This window comes from Watersipora subatra, chromosome 1, assembly GCF_963576615.1.
Source record: "Watersipora subatra chromosome 1, tzWatSuba1.1, whole genome shotgun sequence".
NCBI lineage: Eukaryota > Metazoa > Bryozoa > Gymnolaemata > Cheilostomatida > Watersiporidae > Watersipora > Watersipora subatra.
In genome coordinates this window covers 59,460,421-59,482,612 of record NC_088708.1, presented here as the reverse complement: position 1 = coordinate 59,482,612, position 22,192 = coordinate 59,460,421, and the positions used below count along the sequence as shown (strand labels likewise).

Genomic DNA, 22,192 nt, shown 5'->3' with positions numbered 1-22,192 from the left:
GCCGACCAGAAATGTTCAGCTGTAGAATCTCAACTGTATATAGTGTCTATAGGTATGTACAGACATTTACAGAAATAGAATGTGAAATTATAATGGATGGTTGTATATTTTTGCATTTCTGTTTTTTACAGTAGTGATAAAATATATTTATTTTCATTGTTGATGAATATGATGAGGAAACACTGAGTTGCTGGTCAAACACATGCAATTTCGCATGCGCATCGAATAACTCCACAAACTATGTACACAAAACAGGTACACCAGGGGATACAACATGGTTGAGTATCTAAAACGGTGGTGCTACAGATATGATTTAGTTATTTTTAATGAATGAACCATCTGCTCACCCAACTGCAATGCAGGCGTCTGAAGCTACTGCAAGCCTGCCTTTATAAAAACTATAGCTAACCAAAGGGGTTCACCAAACATAAATATACAAACAGAGCAAGATGTCTGCTATCAGACAGTTGCCAGTATGATGGTAATAAGACACAAATAGAAAATGCACCATCAGCATCCTGTTGAAATGTGAAATAGTCCAAATTCTGACCATACAGGGGCAATTCGACCTTTTGATACACTTAACCTGAGAGCTCTTGTCAGCAAGGCCAAGCAACTATAAAAATAGTCATTAGCATCTATTTAACAGGCGTAATCAAGTGTATTGCACGGGCCACTGCCCGAGCAATTGCTGCACTCAGTTGGTGCAACAGGTTTCTACAAATTACATGATCTTGATTTCTGGTAAAAAGTTTTGAGCAAACGTAGCTAGAATACAACAATGACGGAATAGTTGAGGATTCAGTGGATAGCCTAGGTATCCTAGATATCGTCTAGGTATTCTCGATATAGTCTAGAGATCCCTGATATAGTCTAGGCGGCAAACTCTCCAAATTCGCCACTGTTCACCGTCGCTATTAGTACTGTAATATCATCAGGCTTTCCTCCTACAAACCAGCAATAAACCATGTTACAGACTTCACAAAAGTTCCCGGCAAATCCTACAGACTATAAAATGTCACGCATTCTACCGCTATTAGCGAAACATTTAGTTTTACACGGAGCGGTGTGTATACAGCTGGCCATATACAACATGGAGAACCCAACTTATAAATCGATACCTGTGGAGCGTTTACACGGCATAAGCCAAGTCTGTGCTCCAGTATACCATACCAAATCTTTGTTCATTTCATAGGAACTATGGGCCCGTGATCATGGTAACAATATTCCATACCAGAATTCACCAGTTTACGAAGGAATACCTCTTTGCAGTTGTCCTCAAACCATGTGAGATTATGCTGAGCTCTTTTTTGTTTTTTTCCATTGAAAAACGACTCGCATACAGGGGATGAATTTTATCGTGTGACTATTCAATTTTGTGTTATAATAAAAGCTTTCTTGTACATGGGTGAATGTTATCAAGGATGATTGAAGATGCTAGTAGCAGCTTGACTTAATATAGACATGGCGCGTAATCTATTGGGTGTCATTATATAGTGTATGCAGCGCAGCATTCAGTATGACTAAAAATATTCTGGATAGTTCACAGATCAAATGTTCCTCTTTGAGCAAAATGGAATAGTTTCGAAGCTAAAGCGTGGTTTCCACATCCGGCTCATCCTCATCGTCGACTGGTTCAGAGAACTACTTCACAATGGAATGAGAATTTCCAGCGCAGATAAAATGCTTTGCACAAGTGAAGGTCAGCGTGAGATTACCACAGAGGTATAGGGACAAAATGGGAGCAATGCTATCTCCGCCTTCTGTGAGAACAGCACGCTTTATCAACGACCTTGAATTTCTGTAGCAGCTTGACCTTGTGATGGGCTACACCAGAGCCGTATAGTTTCACAGAGTCCCGCGACTAACAGAAGCGTATACGGGAGCTCGCTCGATTCCAAACAAACAGGCCACGCCTACTATTTTTATATAAGTTATAATGGAGAGGTCGCAACATTAATCAACAAAAACTACTCCCATTAGCAGTCACTTTAAAATTGATTGTTGTATCATGAACCATTTGAATGAAAACAAAATCTCCTACAAAAATCTGCTAATAACGTTTTTGTAAAAACAAAGTAAATGCAAAAAAGAGCGGTATTGAGAGCGAGGTATGAATATTCCATTAGAGATCAGTATGTCGATCCGGTTTGTTTGGAATCCGACGTTTTTGTTTCCGGTTTTGGTCGCGAGACTTTTTAAAGCTATATGACTCTGCCAGTACAGAGCTGTATAACTTCACAGAGTTTCGCTGCTAACGGATGCGCATATCGGAGCTCGCATGGCTCCAAACAAATAAGCCGCGCCCACTATTGTTTTATATAAGTTATAATGGAGAGGCCGCAACACTAACCAACAAAAATTACTCCCATTGGCAGTCGCTCTGAAATTGATTGTTGTATTATACACCATTTGAAAAAAGACAAAATTTTCTACAAGAAACTACCAGTGATTTTTTGTAATAAAGTAAAGTAAATGCAAAAGAGTGAGATCTTGAGAGCGAGGTAAGAATATTCCATTAGAGATCAGTATGTCGATCAGGTTTGTTTGGAATCAAGCGTTTTTGTTTCCGGCTCTTGGTCACGGGACTCTGTGAAACTATACGACACTGGGCTACACCAAAGCTGATGTAAACATAGGAGCCCCAAGTCTCACAGAGTAATGTTTTGTTTCATGAGAGATTGCCGGCGAGTCTGCCGCGGCTGATATGAGAACCGCGCCTTATCACAATCTAGTTTATGTTCACTGTTTGATCAACTTTTAGATGTATGAATAGTAAACACCAACCTTTAAAAGCTATTCCTTCCTTTGCAGCATTTTTACAAAATGGAGATTCATATTCCGGGTCATTAGATAATTTCCTAGCCTCCGAGGCTATTTTGTTAGCTGCAGACTGTATTGTATCTAGCTGCTTGTGCTGCAATACGAACATACATGTGTCTACGCCTAAAGGTAGGGCAGAGTTGGCACAGTACATATCACTGCTTTCAAGGGAGCAGCCTACGCAGAAACACATAATACCAGGTATGTGGCAGTGCCTAGCTGAGAGTGAACTGCCTGTCTTATGTTGATACACCATATAGATTAGTTTCTAGTTTCGTTGCAAAAGTGCTTGACATACAAAAGTGCTTGACCTACAAGAGGTTTGACATACAATACAAAAGTGTTTGACATACAAAAGTGCTTGCCATACAAAAGTTCTTGACATACAAAAGGGTTTGACATACAAAGGTGCTTGACATACAAAGGTGTTTGACAGACGCCTGCCTTTCCAAACTCCAGATGAGGAGTAAAAGTATGACTGATGGAAATTTCCGGTAGCCATTGATTGACTAATGGCAATACCAGTGAAGACTGGCCACATGGGGAACAGAAATCGCGCTTCCGAATGAAGAATACCTCCACTGAGCAAGTATATGGGTTCAAACTAAATGCAGAAATTTAATGTTGGACTAGCTACTCCCTGTTTTAGTATCATACAATTTCATTTCTTTCTATCAGAATCACAATTGAATAAACCACTTGCGAATAGAGAGTGAATATAGCAAGAGCTATATTCACTCTTCAACTTAATATTGCTGAGACAATATTAAGTTGTCTCAGCAAACAGGATCTTCAGTTGCGCCTGGCTGAACTAAATTGAGGATGATAAAAGTTCTCCCACTGCCAGCTTTGATGAGAGTTTGGTTATTTCAGCTGCTTTTTATGCCTGGCTCAACCAATGTCATATAAATGGCGTGCGAGGCGCTGCGCCTATGCACGACTGCGCATCACAATGCTCTTGTGGAGTGAGCGCAGGATTTAGTTGTGTCATCCTGCGATTTTATTGCTATCATGGTTCATATCAACCTCACACTTGCATTAGTTGGCATAGCACGGCCAGCGCCTCTGCCTCTCACGACATTGGTCTGATCCAGACATTACCAAAGGAGGCTTCCAATGTCCTTAGCTTTAGCTCTATCACTATGACTAAAGTCACCCCTTATGTAACTATTCCTGAGCAAAGTACTGCAAAAATATTAAATACTGCTTCAGGCATAAAACTCTCAGCAGCTAGTTATCTATTCCAAGTAATCTGTCGATCTGGCCTAGCTGATGCTATGTGTCATGGGAACAGATTCACCTTGTACCATTGTTACATACAGTGGAACCTCGGTTCTCCAATGCTTCGGTTCTCGACCAAAAAATTTGAGATTTGTTCGTCTCGGACCTCGACCAAATATTCGATTCTCGACCAAACCGGAACATGCGCATCTGAATTGAACGTTCGGAACAGCTCCGAAAACAGCACGTTTATACGTTTAACGACGTTATTATGAGCCACTTTCGGAAGGTTCTCAAAAAAAGGGAGAAGTTTCGCGTCATTAATTCTTTATAAAAAGGAACTATCTGGGAGGACGTTGCCTCTACCGAAAAGATTTTCTAGGGACACAACTCCTCCAGTCGAGTTACCCTAAATTGTTTTGGAGAAAATGTTTTCTTCAAATATGTGAAGTAAACGTGCCATTGCTGTTTCTATTTTCTTTTTCACACGATCTTTGATGTAACTAATCTGTTGCATTTTTTGCTGTTTCATTATCAATTTCTGCGATTTTTGGTATTGTATCGTAACCTTTAATGTTTTCCATGTTTTAAGAGCAAAGCATACAAAATTTTTACTTTTTTCATCATCATAAAAAATCTTTTATTAAAGTTAAACACGATCTATATCTACCCGTTTTTATTTATAGTATGTCGTATACAGTACAGTTTATGGTGTAAAATGTTAAAAAATACTTTACTGAGGTTGCCAAATCGACTTGGAACGGATTAAAACATACATACATTAATTCTAATGGGAAAACTTGTTTCGGATCTCGAACAACTCGGTTTTCGACCAACCTTCTGGAACGGATTGTGTTCGAGAACCGAGGTTCCACTGTAGTTCGTACAGGGTTGAACAAGATAGTGCAAGTCACCGAGCCTGCCATGTGAAAAGCCACTTTTTTTAAGGACACTCCTGGAGTGAACTGTCATCTGGCTCACTCCTAAACGGGAGTAAAACTAGTAACTTGTTTGATACGAAAAAATAAATTACAGCATGAAATTCGTAGTTTATAATGACAATCACCAAACTGAATAACCTGAAGTCGAAAGAAATAGTCCAAATATTGACATTATGTTATTACGATAAAATATTGATGTTATGTTATTAAGATAAAAAAACAAACTAAGGGTTATCTATTAGCCAATGTCTATAGCTTGAATAAAATAAATGAGTAAGATTTTTATAATTAATGATTGGGCCCGAAATCCGCTGGCTTGACAAAACAACAGTATTTATATATTAGATAAGCTTCCTGACTAGATTTGTATTTCCATTATGTTCAGCTCTACAGACACCATGACCCGAATGCAGCGGGCATGAGCAGCACGATTACTTGCAACTATACGTCAATAAGTCATCTTTATAGAAAAGCTGACTTCTCATTCATCATGCTTATCTTGACTCTCAGTTACTAGAGTTCTAAGTTTTACTACTGAATCATTCATTTGGCTCTGTGATAAGTTGGACAAAGAAGAAACCATACTGCAGCTAGAATTCCATAAGATAGGAAACTAATATGGTGAACCTGAGGACCCAGAAAACTAAAGATAGTAGCTCCAGGCGCAAGTACAGATTTTAATTAAATGACAATAACTCATGTTCAACTGTTCATTGACCTCAGTGATATTTCCAAGAGATTGCAAAGTTGCAGTCACCTAGTAGCTGTACTATACTCTAAACTGACTTGTTCCTCCCATGTCCGTGATGGTAAGTACAGTTAAACCTCTACTTGTGATCACCTCAATGCACAGAATTCTTTACATGTGTTGCTGAGTTCGTGAAAATATTTGACATTCGAAGCAATTTTCAACATACATCATTGAAATTTACAGCTGGTAAATAAAAGCTATGAAACTGGAGAAAATCAAAAATTAAATAGACAAAATATGAACTAATAGAAAGTGCATAAGCTAAGTTAGGTAAACTAGACCTTGTATAAGTTAAAGTAAGTTCAACTCTATATATCTACTACCATGCTGAATCCATGCATTGCCAAGCTTACACTTTCATTTGCACATTTCTAACATGACATAACGGATAAAGCCATATTTTTATTGAGTATTTGTTAAATTTAGTTTTTTTTACAAAAAAATTTAGTTTTTGACCTAATTTTATATCATGTATTTATTTTTTTTCTGTCATCCTTATTAAGGTGTTACAGTAGGTTTTGGGTTGTAGAATGGATTACAATGTATTCCTATAGAAAAATTTGCATCAACATACTAAAGAGATCTCAGAATGAATTAACTTTATATATGACTTCATGTATATTAACTTAATAGTGATTATCAGAAGGCACCATGAAAAAGCTACATGGCTTACCCTAGCTTCAGTACCATAGACTGCCCAAGTTTGCATTTACAACAGAGATGCTTTTCTTCCCAAGTTATAGCTTGCTGTCCATCAATGCGAACAAACAGCACTTTAAATCAAATTTGCCCAGCTCATTACAAACAGAGTGCTAAGCGACAATACTGGGATACTGACAAAGTCTACATGACTGTTGGAATCTATTAGTTGGCACCTACATAAAAAGAGTTTGTTAAAACCTTATTGTAACTTAAAACCAGATTTATTGGATAACAGGTGATATTGTAACAAACATGTTATAATTTAAAACAAAAGCTTAATAAATTTGTTTACCATTATTCTAACCAGTTTTGGTGTAATTCCAAGAACATTCGGGATTTCGGCCAAATGAAAAGTATTTTTATAAGTATTTCAACAGAGGAGAACTGATTCAACAAAGGTTTAAAAGTTGTGAATATTAGTACAATTACAATGAAAGTTGGACTCTGGAGTTCTAATAGCTTTCAAACCCAGCCCTTTGAAACAGAAAAACTGTCAGGTTTGTAATTGTTTTTCTGAACACTTGCCTTTTAATGCCAATTTCACCTTGTGTTTCTTGTAACCTTAATTTGATAAAGCACCTCTAGTAGCATTGCAATTAAATTCAAACTGTCTCTATAGCCCCTATACCGTATTTAAAATAGCTTTGTTGTAGTTGTTACAGCTCATAAACATTTGCGCTATATGCCATATGTGTTTAAAGGATCGTTGCAACAGATATATACATTTTACAACCAGATGACTAGTTTATTGTGTGCCTTCTAAGGCAGTAAACTTGACAGATATGTCAAGATGGTTCAACAAGATTTTCAAGCATATAGCACATGTACAATATAAAAACTTTTCATACATTGTAGGTATGGCCTGTATGGTAAATTACTGTAAAAGTATTCAACAGAAAAGTTGTGCAAGCATCACATGGCTAATATGCGTAAGGAATTAAAGAAATGCATTTATTAGCGAGATAAACCCATGAATTACGAGGAAGATTGTTCTACTTGAGATAAAGATAAAACTGTTAGCGATTGATAAGGACATATAACTGTTAGCAGAATAAGGACAATTGCTACTAGGAGTGGCGCAGACAGGTCGCAGGTAAACTAGGGCATCAAACTCAGTTTTAAAAATGACAGACTTACAGTAGACCATCTCTCGCTACTAAGTTTCTCATTGTAAAAAAAGAAAGCAGTTAGAATGAACATAAAATTGCACTTGACATGTCGACTCACAGAAATGTACCACCAAAAGTCATGATTGCATGAAACCTTTGGAGGCAGCTAGAGCCTAGTTCACACCGCGGGCACCGGTGGCAGGATCACAGGGCTATCGGCAGTGAAACGGGAACTTACATGCTGAGTATCCCCGATAATTGATGGCGGTGAAAGCGAGAGTTACGCGCTGTTCAACTCTCGCAAAGAGCCGCTGGCAAAACATTCCCAAAATGCACTGTACAGGTGAAGGTCAGCGCTTTCGAAAGGGCATAGCACGTGCCCATTTATCTGCGATAACCAGCGATGCAGCTTTATGTGAACATAGGCTCCGAGCCTAGCGCCGCAAGGGTTTTGCTTCATGAGATTACTGCCGGGGTCTCGCAGCCGATGTGGGAGCCAGGTTTAAGAGAGGAATGACTGAAAGAAGGCTATACCTGTCTTTACTGTATAACTAAATATATTCAGTTCACAATGAACTTATGACCCATTGAGCAAGAGGAAGGAGCTTTAGTCTAAAATGCAAGTTGTCATCAGGGCACTCTCATGACAAAGTCGGTATGTTGAACAATACTTCATTGGGCATAAAAACCATTCCCTTATATCATCAATTCACTCCTGTTATCTCTCACTCGTGTCAAGAATTATTTCTGAGTAACTACAGGAATGATTGGTGTTCCTCTGCATTCAACAAGCGATGAAACCCTAGTTGGTTTCCTTAACCCTTTCACTGCCAACCATGTACAAATTCGATTACCGGCCTAGTGCCAGCCATTTTACCAAAAATTGCCGACAATGCTTCATGATATGTATACAGTATTTTTTCAATTTCAATCTCTATCTAGAACATTTTTATACATACTTTATTTTGCCAACATTTTGACAAACATTGTTATGCAAAAACTCAATGGATCTATACTTTGTGCGATGATAAAGCTATGTGAAGCTACGATCGACGCGAAGCTAAAACGATCCTCCACAATGTTCCTTACTCTTACAAAACTATTACTTTTACCACTATCAGAGACAGTGCTGCTTCTTTAATTATTTGTACAACCACGAAAATCTGAATCGGCTATAATGTTATCAACATAATTACCTGTTTTTTGACTCGTGAGCGGTACTTAATGAACTCACACAAAAAACGTTCGTTTGTAGATAAGAAATTCTCAAATAAAAGTTTAAAACTGTTTCGTTGTTTAAGGCTAATTTTATAGAGAAATCTCGGGACAACACTGTCAACTTCATAAAAGTCTTAAAGACCGTGGGTTATGTTGTCAACAAATAATAAAATCAGGTTACCACGCAATTGGTGAGAAAGTCGCAAAAATGCGTCTATGACAGTGGACCCTAGAAAACGCATAAATGCGTTTATGGCAGCGAAAGGGTTAACATTTCAACTCTTGTTACCGCATTTATACCTGCTAGAAGACTCAGCTGATAGTAATATGTAAAATATGTAAAGAATTGAATAACCACTGCCACATGCATCGTCCATATCATCTGTTTCGGAATAATATATCTTCCTAGGAACAAGCTATAATTATATCTACCCTCATAACCTCTCCTTTAATTGGAATAGATGCAATAAAACCTTAACAAAAACTGCTTTAAACATTGAATAGACATCAATAGTAGTAGTGATAATAGTAGTAGTAGTAGATAGTAGTAGTAGTGATAATAGTAGTAGTGATAAGAAACTCATCAATTATGAAAAATCAACTACATAAGGTGATATAACCTAGCAGGAAAAAGTATATTTGCTTGAAATATATCTCAAAGAAACATTGTGAAAGGCAGCCTGTTGTCGGGCCATGAATATCGAGCTCATGAGAAGTAAAAGGCCCTGTGTCTATGATACATAACCAGGAATGATTGAGAAACTTCAAGCTTCAATTCTATGTCACGATTATAAATTCATGTTTTATACTTCTATCAACACATTTTACTATGTAACAGTTCCTGCTTAATCAGTCTGCACAGGGATATGTTTCTCACAGAATCATGGTTGGAGAGTGGCTCCTGTCAGGTTTCAGCGAAGATTATAACCCGTATCACGATAAACCGATCACAAGTGAGCACTTTTGTAATATTATCTAGCATGGAAGATAATTAATGACAAAAATAACAGCAAAGCTCATCTGATCTCGTCTTTTCATTTACCGAACTGAAAACCTTTTAAGACAGAATAGGCAAGAGACACACAATGAGATATATTGTAAGAACATCCTTGTATGGAGGCTTTTACTGCACCTGTGACATTTCACTTCCTGTATTGAGTTGAGTGCGAGCATTTTTATTTGTTGCAAGTTTTATTTGTTTACTACTTCTGGCCATAGACGTTGCTTAAGTAAATGTTCAAAGACTTACACACCAATCCAGTGCTGCTATGAATGGTAAATTAAATTCTTTCATCAACTAACTGTATGTACAGCTCTGAACACTACCTACGTAAAATTCGAATAAACACATCATCGTTGGTACTTCTTGTATGAGCACCAACAAGGCACCACTCAAGGTCATGATAATCCAAAGTCGTTCATGAAACAGTAAATATGTTGGCAAGGTACTGATATTGAGCTCTTAGCAAATCATACTACGCAGATAAGAGACATCTGTAATGCTTAAAAAAGGGTGATAAAATAATCATCAACTTCAGTCGAAGGAATGACCGAGCATCAAACCAGCTCCGATTGCAACGGCTGCAACTATAATGGTCATGTAACTGATATGCTTTTATTAGACAGCAGCTGATGGATTGACTGACAAGAGCCTGTTATTCTACCCATAGAGTCTTCTATCTATTAGATGGCAAATTGTGGTACTTCCTGAAACCACTCGAGCCTCTGCTTTATTTACATAAAACCTGATCGACACAGTTTGAAACACGACTCCCTATTTCATCATGCCAAGCAACAATAGAGGTAATTTCAATTTGACACTATATTTAGATTAAATGTTGCGTATTATTGTCGCAAGAGCTTCTGACAAGCCTAAAGTTGGCCGGTGGACTATTTAATAGTGCTTATCTATAAACATTTCATGGAGGAGAGGCACCTTGATAAACACTGGATTAATTTACAGCCCTACAATGGAGACTCACCGATGCACAGAACAAACTATAACACTTTACAGATTTAGCTATGGGAAGGCATCGTGCTGCTTTAGCAACTCTTAAAGGTTAGCAACCTTTAGGCACTCCCCTACCCGCAGCACTGATGCTTTACTTTCTTCCTGTGAGAGAAACGCGATATCCAGATAGTCTTAAGACCGGCAGCGAATGCCACAACCGGCAGCGAGTGCCACAACCGGGCTTTTGTGTTTACGTTAGATATCTATTATCATTCCTACTCATTATTGATAAACTATGTCAACATGCTCTCCAGCAAATGGATGCCCTTGACATACATGCAGACACTGTAATGATCTTAATAACACATTCTAAATACATTGAGTGATTCACAGAAGTGATGAAGTCAAATCTACTAAAAAAATCATGGGGCACGTGAGTGGATGATCTACACGCTTAGTAAAATATGATTTGTTTGCATTCTGCCATCGATCAATAGAGCTTACCATAGAGCATCGACCAATAGCGCTTACCATAGAGCATCGACCAATAGCGCTTACCATAGAGCATCGATCAATAGCGCTTACCATAGAGCATCGACCAATAGAGCTTACCATAGAGCATCGACCAATGACGCTTACCATAGAGCATCGACCAATAGCGCTTACCATAGAGCATCGACCAATAGCGCTTACCATAGAGCATCGACCAATAGCGCTTACCATAGAGCATCGACCAATAGCGCTTACCATAGAGCATCGACCAATAGCGCTTACCATAGAGCATCGACCAATAGCGCTTACCATAGAGCATCGGCCAATAGCGCTTACCATAGAGCATCGACAAATAGCGGTTACCAAAGAGCATCGACCAATAGCGCTCACCATAGAGCATCGACCAATAGCGCTTACCATAGAGCATCGACCAATAGCGCTTACCATAGAGCATCAACCAATAGCGCTTATCATAGAGCAGCCAAAAGAAGTAAAATTCGATCAAATATTTGTCGCCATACCCGATGGAATTTTTGACATACGATGCTCATGATTCTTCAAAAACATGGCTGTCTTAAAACTGAAGAAACTTTTACAAGTTGAAAATAAAATGTTAAAAACTTTAAAATTATATGAGCTAAGTTAGTTTAAACTTTCTATCATTGAAGTAAGTTAGACCCTGTATCTTCATCACAGACCACCTCTGACTCTACACATCGTTGAGTCTACACTTCTCTTCACTTGTCTATAAGGTACTCGTACTACCAATAAAAGCTTCTTCCTATTCATTCACTTGGCTTTTTCTTTACATAAATTTTAGTTTTTATATTCAGTCTTTTTACAGTTTTATAGTATTGTTTTGTATTGTTTTATAGTAGTTTTATAGATTTTTTCATCCTACATGCGATCAATTACCAGCAATATATATTAAGGAGTTATTGAAGGTTTTTCAGGTTGGAGAAAAGATAAAAGCAATCTATATATATATTTCTCAAAGTTTGTCGTCTTCGGTATGTCCAGCTATAGCTATGAAAATTTTGGAACTAAAATTTCACAGTACGCTGGACTTGAACTCACAAAGATTGCAATCGCAGTTTTCCAATCCAGTCCCCTAACCCCCGAGACTACGAAAGCTCTTCCGATCTACGGCTCTTACACATAACGAATACAGCCTTTTTCATTTTCATAATAAAAAAAATGTATTAATTGAAACTCTATGAACTCTCTTAGCTCTATGAAACGCGATGCTTTTCCAACCTCTCCATACTTGGGCTAATTTGTTTTCAGCAAACCGAAATTAACAATAGATTCTCCCAAAATTAAAATTTGGCGATAATTGTCCTGTCCTGATTACGAATTAATGATTTTATTGGGTTTTCTCAGTTTGTATCAATTGTATCATACATACTTGCCATTTATCTCACATCTACATTCATTTGCTCTTCTAATTTATTTCCGTTGCTCTGAAGACATTTTCCTAGCCACACGACGTTTCTTTAATTCTGATAATAGCCAATTAATTTATAGGTATTTTCACGCTAAATAACGTGTTAATTGAAACTCTGTGAATTCTATTAACTCTATGAAACACGGTGCTTTTTCGTCTTCGCCGTACTAGAGCTAATTTGTTTCCCGCAAAATGGCATCAAAATTAATTTTTCTTGAAATTAGAATCTGGCGATTATATCTCAGTTCAGCGTCATCCATTAGTGTGAAACCGTTCGCAAACAGATGATAAAAAGTGATAAAATTTTAGTTAAAAGTTTAATAAAATACATACAAAAACTTCTTTCAAATATGTTTTTAGTAAGCCAAATTCATATAAGTTAGATTTAGCATTTATGTTACACGTTTGTCTTGAAGGTAAGAACTCAGCACGTAGTACATTGTAATGTTACATTTTTTGCAGATCATACCCACAGAATGCACCAAAGTTATTGTAGGTAACTATAATTATTTAGGTTAACATATTGTTTTGTTCTATTTTTAATGATGATTTTTAACAGGCAGTGATTGCATTGATAATTACCATGGATTTTTACACCACTCTATACGCCTATACAATATTTTCACCTCATGATGCCAACACTGAAACGAACTAAAATCATATAATTGTATACCAAGTAATTTTTCATTATAATCGTAGCATAGCAGACTATATTTAGCCATTACTTGTTAATGATTTCACAATTACATTTAAACCAATTTACAGTTGTATTTTTCTTCCTAATTTGTTGCAACAAAACAATTCTTTCCTGATATGAAATTTAAAAGTTGCAGTTGTTTGAAAAAGTTTGAAAACCTTTACATTTGTTTTCGTTTTTCTCTGAATTCATTTGAACTGCTTAAAAATATTTTCTCATGATATGAAGTTTAAAAGTTAGAATGGTGAATGTTGTATACAGTCTGTTAAATAAAAATAAATTTTCTGTCCAAAGACTTTTTTATTACCCAGGCAACGCCAGGTAGTACAGTTAGTTAGAATATATTCTTATGAGAGTATTTCCTCTAGCAGGTGACAGTTTTAACGGACAAAGCAGGTGGCGAAATGAACTAACTTCATACACATGGGTTTAACCATAAATGAGAAACATGTCAGAGCTATATGATCTGTTATTTTGATGAATCATGACCTGTTATTGGTCAAATGTCTGCGACAAAGACCTTCAACCAGAACTGTTGATTTGCTAACAATTATCACTGGGACAACTCACAAGTAGTATGCAACTCTGCCTTAAAAGATTTGACATTTAAAAAAGCAAAAGTACAACCACGCTTTCGGTTGTGGAAGCACATCTACCAGTATGCTTTTAAAGTCGAATACCGCACTCCACTATAGATGGAAACTGACTGGCAACAGGCAAGATAGTAGATATTAACAAACCTTTACAATCTGTAAGTGACGGAGAATCATAGAATCGGTCATATTATCAAAGAGACCATCGGTAGCTACAAGAATGATATCTCCTTCAGTCACATCCACGCATCCCTTTACCGCCTCGGATGGGCTGAAAGCATAATCAGTCTGCTCTTAACCAAAACAGCCAATAAGTGCAACTTCATACCAAAAGTGGTCAGAGGTTGACCACAGCAGAGCATTGAAGATCGCCTAATCAATCACAGTAATTGATAAAAAGGTCATATAGCCAAGCCCCATGGCGCAGTTACAGACAATAGCTGCAGTGCCAAACAGTGAATCTTGTAGCGTGCAGCAATCCTGCTACTATTATACATGGGAGATAACTTCCAGTGAGCGTGTAAAGGGTATATACCGTACAGGATGAAAATATCCGATGGATATAAAAATTCGCGATTTCGCGAACAGTCAACTCCGCGAATTATTAAATTCCGTGAATAATTAGTTCTATTTTTTATCACAAGGGAGAATAACTACTGCATCAAATTGAAAACTAGTCGCTAGGCTAGTTTTTAATATAACTACTAAACGTTGGTGAGTCCCAAAACATTTTTAAAATCATTGCCTAGGCTTTGAGCTAACACCATTGCCAATGCATCACATTTATTTACAAAATTATTCAAGGTTGTCACAAGATAGGCAGAATGGCGCCATAGCGAAAATAGCCACTAGGCAGAAGTACTAAACGTAGCCGAGTTCCAAAACTTCTTTAAAATCCTCGCCGGGGTTCGAGTTTTATTGCCATTGCAGCAAACTTTACAAAATTATTCAAGGTTTTTACAAGTACTTCGGCATGGCTTCATCATCGCAAAAAAGCTCTCCTAGTCTTTATACATCAAAATCAACTCCATCAATCTCGAATACCGAAGTTGAGGACGATCATGATTCTGATCTGGACATTATGGTATGTATTTGATGTGCAGTGCAGATACGTTTTTCCATTATTAACTGCATTAGTTAATTCTTTTGTTTAAAAACTGATCGCTTTCATTAAATACTTCAGCCATTGTTTTTGTACTTCCTTGACACTTGTTAAGATTTTTTTCTTTTTTGTGTTTACTGCAGATTGAGAATAAAACAACCTACTCCGATTACGAAAACTAGAGACAAGTAGTAATATTCATCAAGGCAGGAATATTGGCAGATAAGCAACCAGTCAACCTAGACCCCTTCATCGACAACAACTCCTTGATATCGCTGCAGCAAACATGATTAAATTATATATTTTATTTCATGTATAGATATACTGTATTATAATTTATTACAAACTTGAGTGTACAAATAAAATTTTACAAACGATGAATGGAGTAAATATAAACAGTTTAGTCTATATTGCGGTTGTCTAGAGCAATAAAATTAAACTGATACACTTGATAAGTGAATACTAGCGTGTAATGGCGCTCTCTGACTAGTTATTTTGGTAATACCAGCTCTACATCGCTGTCACTGTCTTGGGTAGATGTTAAAGGCGATTCTCTTGCTACTACATGGCTGGTAAGGAAGTTATCATCAGAACTCTCCTCGTAGCTTACTATTGCAAAGTTCTGCCGGCTGGCCAAAGATTTGCGCTCGTAAAGGCGTTTTTGCTCTTTTTTAAAAATCAGATTTATTCTCCTCGTAAGTAGCTGCGGTCACTTCTATTTGAATTTCCAGACTTCCCTGAATGATTCGTGATCTTCTAAAAATGACATACACCACTCTTGCAATCATTGTTCTTCCGTGTATGATGAAAAATCTCTCTCTCACACTAAAACAAATAACGAATTGGTAGGGATGGAAAACATGAATATTGCGTTTTACCGAAGAACCAAAGTAAGATTCAACTAATTTAGTAAATGTGAAAAACTCATTACTTACCACAAATTGTTGGTTCATCAAAGGCCTACAAATTTGTGAATATTCGTGAAAACCTCTGAACGCAACAAAGAATTTATAGCTTAGTACGATCCACCCGTAGTTGTAAGCTAAATAGAAAACGAAACGCGCAATGCGCGCAGCCGCGCATGCGTAAGGTTAACTCTATTGCTAGACGTAATAGAGTTAACTTTTCCTAGAGAGTGGCAGTGTTCAGCCGCGAATAAATTCATCCGCGAATATGCATGAAAAGACAATTTTCGCGAAATATAACTCCGCGAATAAATTCATCCTGTACGGTAATCACTGCTTTCACAACTGTCTACTACCACAACATCCCAATCCCAGTCTGCGCGACAGGTTCTCGCTAGTATCAAGATTCAGCATGATGAATTTTAGGCTAGGTTACTCTTGCCCTCAGGATGTAACAAATGATTCCATCCTACCGATCGGTTCAAAACAGCGAGCAGAGTCTTATGGCGGAGAACAGGTTGTCACATTATTACGTACTGCATGAGAATAGAGATGACAGCAAGCTATTCCAAAGCTCTGGATACCATTTATAGCCTATGACATTGACATCTCAAGCTTATAGATAGCTTATGATCGCACCATGTAAAATGCTATGATAAGGAAAATATATAAAATCTTCATAAGGCGTAAGAGGCTAGCAAAGCTGGCAACAACATCTAACTACCAAGTAATCGCTGACAGCCTTTGCAAGCGGTTAGTAAAACATAAGCATTGAAAATTACATCTGCTAACTGCTAGCGCAAACAATATCCTCTTCAGAATTATAATAAAATTAATGGCTACGCATAAGAGCAACAGACAGAATGCCATTATCCGCATCTAGTCACGCGCGTATACTATTGTAGATTCATGAACAACGGCCAACTCCATTGTAAACAATAGTTAACGGCCACGCTGGATACAGCGAGGCTGAACACGGCATGAAAACTGGACATTGGCCAAACAAAGCGAAGCAACGATTTGTAATCAATGAATATAGTAGCAATACAGGACTTTGACCAACCAACTGAAGCTTTTCCACAAAGTGATAGCAATGTTTGATCTAGTCAGCATCAAGACATACTATATATAGGAGTCACAAAGCATTCAAGTGAAAGCTACTCATATCTTCACATCAACCAATCAGTGGGTGAATAGTTACAACAGTAACCAATCAGTGGGTGAATAGTTACAACAGTAACCAATCAGTGGGTGAATAGTTACAACAGTAACCAATCAGTGGGTCAATAGTTACAACAGTAACCAATCAGTGAGTGAATAGTTACAACAGTATTTGCTCTGCTGATTGTGGATCACACAAACTGATTCTTTCCGGAGCAAACAGGGTTCGATTACTGAAAATAACAGCCGCTCATATACAGTCACCAGCAGTCGGCTCATGACTAAATGTTTACAGATCTTCTCATAGACCGACTTTGCCAATCAAATTTATGTCAAGGACAGTGGCTCATAGATAATATTATACGGTAGACGCTCCTATAACGTATACCTTCTATAATTTAAATTTCAGATAACGTAAAAAATTTATGTAAAGATTTTACTTCATAACTGCGTAAAAAATTCCATATATCGTCTAGTGTCAAGTCAGACGAGTTCTCAAATTCCATTTGAATGGTAACTTATCTCGCCGCACTTGTGAGAGAAAAAACGACGTGTGTATAGCGTTATACGTATATATACAACCTCCGTGACATTCATGTGTCAACAAAATCAAGAATAGTGTAGCTGTGCAATTGTTTATAAATACTTAGAGGTGATCGATTGGTGCAGCAAGTGTTGTGACACCGGCCTACCAAGCTGAATGTCAAAAGTTGAAATATCGTCGACAGTTATCTTTTATCCTAACCTTGACCTCTAGATACAAGTAGATGAAGAACAAGAAGTACCGCTCTTTTTATAATAAAAATAGTTTTTGTTTTGCTTTATTGTAGACACAGGAAATATTTGTTATTAGTTTTACTTTGCAGAATAAACTTTGCTGTTTAGAAATAAAAAGCAAATCGCTGTGAATGAACGCCGAGGATGCGTGCTCCCATCAACCTATTGTAAAATTATCTCAATCGTGGTCTATAAAACCAGTGAAGTTGATCAGAAAAAAAAGAAAAGTGTTTGATGCAGACCAATAATACTGCAGTTACGGTAAATCCAATAAATTAAAAAGTTTAGTCTAGTTCTTTACCTTTTTCAAGGGTCAAAGAGTTAGTTTGGAAAGATCTCGCAACAGATTAGGCAATCAATCTACATGTATTTTACTGTTTGTATAACGTAAAATCCCTATAATGTAAAGGTTACCAAAATGGATTATTTTTGTTTTAGAAATATGCAACTGAACGAACAAACAACTGCTATGGCAAAGACAAGAGTTTACCAAAGCTAGATGAGCTTGCACTGTACAGGCATAAAGTAGCTGAATCGGCAAAGAAACATTGAACCAGTCCACAAACTGTGAGAAGGTGGTGCTCGCAGACACCACCTTCTTACAAGAAGGTGGTATCAAAGAAGGTGGTGAAACCACCTTCTTGTGAGAAGGTGATATCACCACCTTCTCACAAGAAGATGGTGATGATACCACATGACTACTACTTATGCACGAAGAGAAGTGCTTCAAGATGCTGAGCCAATTGAGTGGAATGAAGGCGTTAACCTTTTACTGAGGACTATGCCTCTCAACAGGGTAGCAGGCCAGTCATACTACCCTGCTGCTGCTGACTCTGGCTCTTAAGGAGAGGAACTAGTGCAGTACTAACCTGTCACTAAGGACTCTGCCCCGAAAAGAAGGTGGCACAAGAGTCAACTGGAATGGAGTATTGAAATAGTGCTGTTGCTCTTGGGAGCGCTCTAAGATTTTGCCATCACGCACAACCAGGTAGCCGCTGTCCCCAAGGTTGACGGTATGGAGTTGTCCATCAGCAGTGTCTAGCGAGACTATGCAGGCAGTGGTACTCCCTGACAAGAACAAGTTCAAAATACAGTCAAACATGGATAACTCGTCCACGGATAGTTCGAACACATGGTTAATTCGAACGGTTTCTTTGGTCCGTTACCACGTAATGATAAATTGCTATAGATAACTCGAACTCAACACTGTTAATTCGAACTGTTTTTTTTGCCCAACGGCTACCGAAATGGTTGTTATCGCTTTAGAAAATCACTTCATTCAAAGCCATAGAGGTAAACCTCATCTTTTCGTAATTCATAAGCGTCGTTATTACCTCCATCGGCAAAATATTTTTGTCATCGACTTTTCTAAAGGTTTGGTCAAATTTGATTTATACTGCTATACGATGAATAGCACGGGCTTGCCGGGTCACGCGCGCAAGGATTTTCGCCACGCACATACAAAACAAAAACAGCATGTTGTTTTGTATGTGCGTGGCGAAAATCCTTGAGTGCGTGACCCGGCTAGCCCGTGACGAATAGTTTTCCGACGTTGATTCCGTGTTGAATCAACGTCGGAATGTTGAATGTTTAAAACGTTTTAAAAATGGTTGTAATTAAACGTATACGTTGTCTTAGCTAAAAAAAACTATTCATCGTTTGACCTAAACACAGAATACGTATGTACATTCAATAAGTATCCATTCAAAAAGCGTGAGTGATATACAATGTACCGTAAAACCTCGTAAAACTTTTAATTGAACTACCTCGGAATGTTGCTCTTAACGAATCCCAGTTAAAGAAAGGTAATCTTTGCATAAACTTCAAGAAAAATCGGCAAAATTGATCGTGGGTAAAACGCTCAAAAGAAAAAGATGTCTTTTCTTTTGAGCATTTCAACAACGATCAAGTTTTGTCAATGTCAATCTAAAAAAACGTCCTGGCAATAACATCACCTCAAACAACAAACCAATCTCAAGTGATAGAAAAATCTCTATACTTTTTGATAAAAACGTTTTAAACTTTACATTAGAAGCATTTAATTTGAAACAAGCCATTTGTGCCTTTGATTTATATTATAGTTTGCATATGTACATGTATCTACTGATAAATAAGTAAATACATGGACTTGTGACAGTGATCTGATAACTGGAACGCTCTGATAATTCGAACACTTTTGCTCGGTCCCGTGAAGTTCGAGTTATCCATGTTTGACTGTATTTTTAAAATGGTAGAGGCAAGCGTTTTCGCAAAAAAAGGAATTGCACTGCGAATTATTTTACTATTTAAGTTAATAGTAACAGCTGTCTATTAATACCCAACATATGGTCACTAGACCACTACAAAAGCCAATGTACAAAGAGAAGAAGCAAGTCTGTCAAATTCCAATTAAAAAAATTGTTCTTTCTTCATGAAAAGCATTCCAACATAATACCTGTGAATTTACAGATCTGACTCAACAAATACACAATTCAACAAGGTGTTGGCTTGAGTTGCAGAGCTACCAGAAGTTGGTTATAATAAATATTACTATAATATACAGTTGTATACCCATAGCTGCGTTCTTGTGCATTGCTGACTCTTCGTAAGCTTCTTCTAACAATTTTGAAGGATCGTTAGATTTAAACCTTCCAACCTCAACGAGACGCGAGCAAGAAGCCATTATGGTTCGCGGCACCTGGGATGGATCCACTCCATATTCCCTCCATCCTCCAACCCCATCTGCCACACCTACACATATTCACATGGCAAGGATATATTATAGCTTAAAAAGGACCATCTAAATAATGACATTGTGAACACTATTCACAATTATGCTGACTTAAATATGTTAGGCTCAATGTCTTGTTGTCTAAGCAGTAGGATACTTCAGTTTTTACTGTAGACGCGCTGTACATTAGAAAAGTGAATCTTTAGAATAAACTTTTGGCATTTGTATATATCATATAAAGAGATAAATTGTGGTTACTTGTTTGTCATAATATATCGTGAAGTTCACCATTTCACAGCTGATAAACAGCTTTTTGAGTAATTAACTTAAAAGACGTATCAAATAACAGGATACTTTATTTTACTCTGTAAGCATGATATATTCAGTTAGTAAAGTTTTGTGGTTAAAAATTGTTACTACGCCTGATATATAAGGATCGAATGGCAACTTTACAGTGTAGCTATTTTACAGATAACTTTTTCTATACTAAAATATAGCTATGCTGTGTTAGCTAGTAAATATTCGATGTTGTGTAACACCGCCAAAATCGTTGAACCCATTTATACTTAGTAATAATCATGACAGACTTCATAACCACGATCTAGCAAACTCGTATTATCACTTAACAATAGTATGTATACATTTATTTTACATTTGACTAAACCATATATTTTTCAAAAGCTCATAGGTTAATTATTTGATCTAGCCGTTAAAATCAATAAAGACTTTTTATTTAATAAAAACAACTACAGCCTACGTAAAAAAACGACATTTAGTTTGTTTTCAGCAATGGTGGGAAATTTTAGTTTCATTGTTAGCAACTTCGTAAACTTTTTCTTGAGTGCTATAATTGATAACGCTTAGATTTTAAAAAACATCCTTCGCAAACTTGCATTCTCATAGGCAAGCAACCTTTACAACAGGTAAAACCTAGATACATCTTGATTGTTTCATACCCATTATGGTGCCATTGGGATGTCTTGCTATAAAATACGCATCTTCACCATAACTCCATTTAGACTGACGGCCGATGCTATTTAGACTTTTCGAGAATCCAGAAACAGCTGTTAGTAAGTGTAAATCCCGCCGTGTTAGTACCGCGTTTGATGGAATATGACTTGAAAATCTAGCTTCTGCACAAGATAATCCTGCCGTCAATGCTCGACTAACTAAAACCTTGCCATACGTTAATAAAGAGTTCATTTGCTGGTACATAATCTATTAAAATTATCAATAATCTTTATAATGTTGTGGTATTTCTTTTTGAGTGTCGCATAAAATCTAGACGGGATGTTGACGCTCTAATGTTGAATCAACATTGCTGCCACTACTGTTTCAGTTTTCAGCCAAGATCGCTAAAGCTTAGCGAGAGTTTCTAAATAACAATCATGTTTCATGGGTAAAGCTCACTGTAGACTAGTAATATAAAGTTGCTCTATGGATTTTAAACATCGCGTTAGGTTTGCGCCAAAAATATGTAGCATTATGGATTTTAAGTCGTATAGTACCCGACCTTTTTAACCACGAGGAGACAACTACTTTGAGGTGAATTATGTTACGCCACAACTCAGTTGTATTAACATATACATGTA

General features: G+C 37.2%; 1 protein-coding gene across 1 annotated transcript; it reads right to left on the bottom strand.

The window, feature by feature from the left end:
* Positions 1 to 82: 82 nt before the first annotated feature.
* LOC137410485 (protein phosphatase PTC7 homolog) lies at positions 83 to 21,941 on the bottom strand. The gene is made up of 6 exons (XM_068095908.1): positions 21,557 to 21,941; positions 20,441 to 20,620; positions 18,760 to 18,958; positions 14,093 to 14,216; positions 2,788 to 2,917; positions 83 to 947 (listed from the first exon to the last, which is right to left on the bottom strand). The coding sequence occupies exons 1-6, from the start codon at positions 21,813 to 21,815 to the stop codon at positions 874 to 876; spliced, it is 966 nt and encodes a 321-aa protein (XP_067952009.1). The 5' UTR covers positions 21,816 to 21,941; the 3' UTR covers positions 83 to 873.
* Between the last annotated feature and the right edge of the window lie 251 nt (positions 21,942 to 22,192).